This window comes from Lactuca saligna, chromosome 6, assembly GCF_052625555.1.
Source record: "Lactuca saligna cultivar CGN05327 chromosome 6, ASM5262555v1, whole genome shotgun sequence".
In the NCBI taxonomy this organism is placed as follows: domain Eukaryota; kingdom Viridiplantae; phylum Streptophyta; class Magnoliopsida; order Asterales; family Asteraceae; genus Lactuca; species Lactuca saligna.
Genome location: NC_136422.1, coordinates 5,522,745 through 5,527,107, shown reverse-complemented (window position 1 = coordinate 5,527,107; position 4,363 = coordinate 5,522,745). Strand labels below are relative to the sequence as shown.

Below are 4,363 nucleotides of genomic sequence, written 5' to 3'. Positions count from 1 at the left end.
TATATTCTAGATACTTATAAAGGTTTATATAACATCGTATGTAGGGGATGTTAACTTTGATAGGTATGACCGGATTTGAAAATTTTGAAATTGATATTAAAATATTAGAATTAAGCTATTAAATAAAGATGAATTTCATAAATTAATGAAAATAAATATTTTGTCATTAAAATAGAATCAAGTAAATTGAGGATAAAGACTGAAATTGTCAAAAAAATCTTAAATTGGAGGTCTTAATGGTAGAATTTGACAACTTGTTAGAAGCTCTCACCTGCCCACACTAGTACACAACTCATTTAATAGAGTGGAAATCTTTTTTTTTTTGATGTGGTCCCTTCTATAAACCGACTTATTAAATATCTACAACATCAAAAAAATAAGAGAACCACACTATAAAATAGCTTTGTTAGTGCGGTTTACTAAAATCGCACCATTAAATCATTTTCTGATGCGGTTTCCCAAAATCGCACCAAAAAACAATTACAACCTCACAAAAAATTAATTCACACTAAAAAATATCGAACCACACCAAAAAATAATTCGCACAAAAAAACATTGAACTGCACCATTAAGATTTCCTCTAAAAATTTTATTCAAAATTTTCATTTTGTAAGAGATCCCTCCAAATTTTGTTCAAAATTTTTATGTTTTTTCAAAATTTTCATTCAATCTTCACTCTTTTATAAAACTTTTAAGATGCAACCCTCTCATATTTATAGATATGTCGATTCCATGCTTGAAAACACAAGTGAGGTATGTTCGTTATTTATCTTCTTTTCATTAATGGCATTTGTAACTAAAATTTTCTCTTATTAATTGTAAATGGATGTCCTATATGAATTATTAATGATGTTTTCTTGTTCTGAATCTTTGCAGATGCTTCTTCTTCTGTGGTATATCTTAGAGAAAGGATCCAAAAACTTATGAAGTTGCTTTAGTGACTTTCGATCGGTGTGTATGAAGCTAGTTTTTGCAGAGTGAGTTTTAAGATGTTGTCGAAAAAGAAATTGAAAACAACGTCGATGAAATGTGATTTCCCAATAACAGATTTTTAATTGGTAGAGAAAAAGAAATTACAGAGATTGAAACCACTCTTTTTGGAGAAACTAAAATTCAAAGAAGGAACAAGTGAAACCTCTAATGGACATGCACTCGAGGAAAACGAATTTGAAGGAATCATAAGTAGAAAGTTCAAAAACCATATTAAGATATTACGATTGAACCATTGATTGAAAAACATTCATCGAAAAATACCTTAATACAAGAAAATGAAGCTTTATAAGTAGCATAGTGTGCATCAATCGCGAACCACTTAATTAATGCGGTTTTAGCTAGCTATTTTTTGGTGCGGTTTTGGTTATTTTTTGACGTGGTTTTAGAACCGTACCATTAAATAGTGGTATATTTTAATGCGATATTTTTTTGTTACGGTTGATTTAATACTCCATCAATTAAACATTTTAACCGTATTAACAAATATTTTCTATACCAGTGCTAAACTTTACGGTCTTATATCACATGCCCGTAATTCCTATGGGATCAAAAATTATGTTCTTTTTAGAACAGGCAAATGCCTTGTTTCTTTTTTTTTTTTCATTTTTTTTTATATAGACTTTGCTTGGAGTCGGCTTAACATTAATCTTTTTATTAATTTGAAGATTCTTATAGTTAGGTGAAAACTTTAGGTGGCTAGTTTTTAGTTATCATGCATTTCGAATCCTTCCTATTATCTTAATATCGAACCTTTCCAATTTATTAGAACTTTTAATAATTTAAAAATAAATTCATCTATATGATATCATATAACTCATTGATTTCAATATCTATCCACTTGTTATATCTAAAAAACAAAATAGTATCTATATAAAACATATGTGTTAAAGCAATGAAGAGTATTATAAGTTTATCAAATCGAAGCTAAAGCTTCAAAGTAAAAGCAACACGAAAAAATTCTTGAAATTTCAGTCAAAAAACTATAATTGTTCATAATTCATTTCCAAAACTTCAAGGGTTGTTTTTGACTTTCTTGTATTTTTATGATCTCTACTTTTCAGTTACTCCAAGTTCCAATTTTCTACACTCAATCTTCAAGGCACCAAAGCAACAGAAAAAGTAGTTACTTCAAACATGGCATATCACCATCACTCCATCACTATATAATAATACACCCCCACACCCCACTCCACTTCAACCCAAAATTTAGCTTTCGGAACAAGAAATCATACAAGATTTGCTTCCAATGGAGTCGCTCAAGAACCCTAGAAAACTACATGTATGTACTACATTCCTTATTTTCTAACGCTTCTTGAATGTCTTTTTTTTTCTCGAATCATTAGGGATTTCTTTTGAAAAATCCCAAATTCATAGCATCGTTTTGAATAGTTTTTTGATGAATTTGCAGGCAGTGAACGTAGTTTTGATTCTGGTTTTGGCATTCTTCAGTGCCAAAAGTGTTTATGGAAGGAATTATCAACATCGTCTAAAAAATCGTCATCATCACCATCATATGAGAGGCTATATTCCATACTCTGGCGTACGTTGCAGAGCTCATACTGCTTCATTGACTGATTTCGGAGGTGTTGGTGATGGTAAAACCTCAAACACGAAAGCGTTTCAGACAGCCATTGATCATCTCGCTCAATACGGATCCCACGGCGGTGGTTCACTCCTTTATGTTCCTCCCGGAAAATATCTGACCGGAAGTTTCAATCTCACCAGTCATTTCACTCTCTTTCTTCATCGAAATGCCGTTCTTCTCGCTACTCAGGTTTCACAATCTTCATATTCTTCTTCATAATTACGTCAATTAAATCATTAACCATTTCTCAATTCAATCTTGCAAGAATTCGTTACTGATTTCTTCAATTGTAGGACGAGAACGAGTGGCCAGTGATTGAACCCTTGCCGTCGTATGGTCGAGGACGTGATGCCGACGGCGGAAGATACATTAGTCTGATCTTCGGCACTAATCTCACCGATGTTATAATCACTGGTATATTATCATCAATCTCATTATAACTATATCAAAACTGTGTTTAATTAATCTTCAGAGTGATTAACAATTTGAGTTTCATCTTGAAGGAAACAATGGGACGATTGATGGTCAAGGACAATCATGGTGGGATAAATTTCGCAAAGGCCAGCTGAAAATAACTCGCCCCTACCTAATCGAACTCATGTTCTCAAAAAACATTCAAATATCAAATCTTACTTTGATCAATTCTCCCTCTTGGAATGTTCATCCGATTTACAGCAGCAACATCATCATTCAAGGAATTACGATTCTTGCACCAACTAGATCCCCCAATACCGACGGAATCAACCCAGGTAATCACCAATTCCATTCCGGTGACTGATTCCGTTCCGATGTCTGATTCCATTCCAAAGACTAAATACATAACATGTTTGACTTTAGTTTTTTCAATAAACCTCTTTCAGATTCTTGCATAAACACACGAATCGAGGACTGCTACATAGTTTCCGGAGACGATTGTATAGCCGTGAAAAGCGGTTGGGATCAGTACGGAATTGCATTTGCGATGCCGACCCGTCAACTCGTGATCCGACGGCTCACATGCATCTCACCAACCAGCGCGGTCATTGCGTTGGGTAGTGAGATGTCAGGAGGAATCCAAGATGTCAGAGCCGAAGACATCTTGGCGATTGATTCAGAATCAGGCGTCCGGATCAAGACAGCTGTCGGTAGAGGCGCATACGTAAAAGACATATATGTAAGGAGATTCACCATGAAAACAATGAAATGGGTATTCTGGATGACTGGTAACTATGGGTCCCATCCCGATGACAAGTGGGACCGATATGCAATACCAATTATCCAGAATATAAACTACCGGGACATGGTGGCTGAAAATGTCACCATGGCTGGTAGGTTAGAAGGGATCACTGGTGATCCCTTTACTGGTATTTGTATATCGAATGTGACAATCGGAATGGCGAATGTTCCCAAGAAATATATTTGGAACTGCACGAATGTCGAGGGGATATCGAGCGGTGTGACACCTCAGCCTTGTGGAGCGTTGCCGGTTCAAGGGGAAAAAGTGTGTGATTTCCCTCAAGAAAAGTTGCCGATTGAATTTGTTAAACTTCATTCGTGTTTTTATAGAGCAAATTACATGTGAAATGGACACTTTTTTCGTACTCCTATTATAATGAAGTTCATAGTGTATTGAAAATTGAAGGTGTTGTGTTTGTTCATTAGAAGTTGTACTCTATCCATAAGGGATTGTACATTGGGATGAAGATCATTGAATCATGCTTAAATGATCATTACACGTTTGCCTATGGTTTAGATCTTTATAGGACGACTTTATAGTACGCATAATATAATATAATGATTTTTTTT

General features: G+C 34.5%; 1 protein-coding gene across 1 annotated transcript; it reads left to right on the top strand.

Moving 5' to 3' along the window:
- The first annotated feature begins 2,118 nt into the window (after positions 1-2,118).
- On the top strand, positions 2,119-4,363 carry LOC145001924 (putative polygalacturonase). Its single transcript, XM_078961252.1, has 5 exons — positions 2,119-2,272; positions 2,402-2,767; positions 2,872-2,992; positions 3,082-3,327; positions 3,439-4,363. The coding sequence occupies exons 1-5, from the start codon at positions 2,240-2,242 to the stop codon at positions 4,137-4,139; spliced, it is 1,467 nt and encodes a 488-aa protein (XP_078817378.1). The 5' UTR covers positions 2,119-2,239; the 3' UTR covers positions 4,140-4,363.

What these genes read in the sequence shown, in the direction of transcription:
- LOC145001924 (XM_078961252.1), top strand. Translation starts at nt 2,240, where the DNA reads ATGGAGTCGCTCAAGAACCCTAGAAAACTACAT. An exon ending in AGAACCCTAGAAAACTACAT is followed by an intron (nt 2,273 to 2,401) that starts GTATGTACTACA and finishes ATGAATTTGCAG; the next exon opens with GCAGTGAACGTAGTTTTGAT. An exon ending in TACCGACGGAATCAACCCAG is followed by an intron (nt 3,328 to 3,438) that starts GTAATCACCAAT and finishes AACCTCTTTCAG; the next exon opens with ATTCTTGCATAAACACACGA.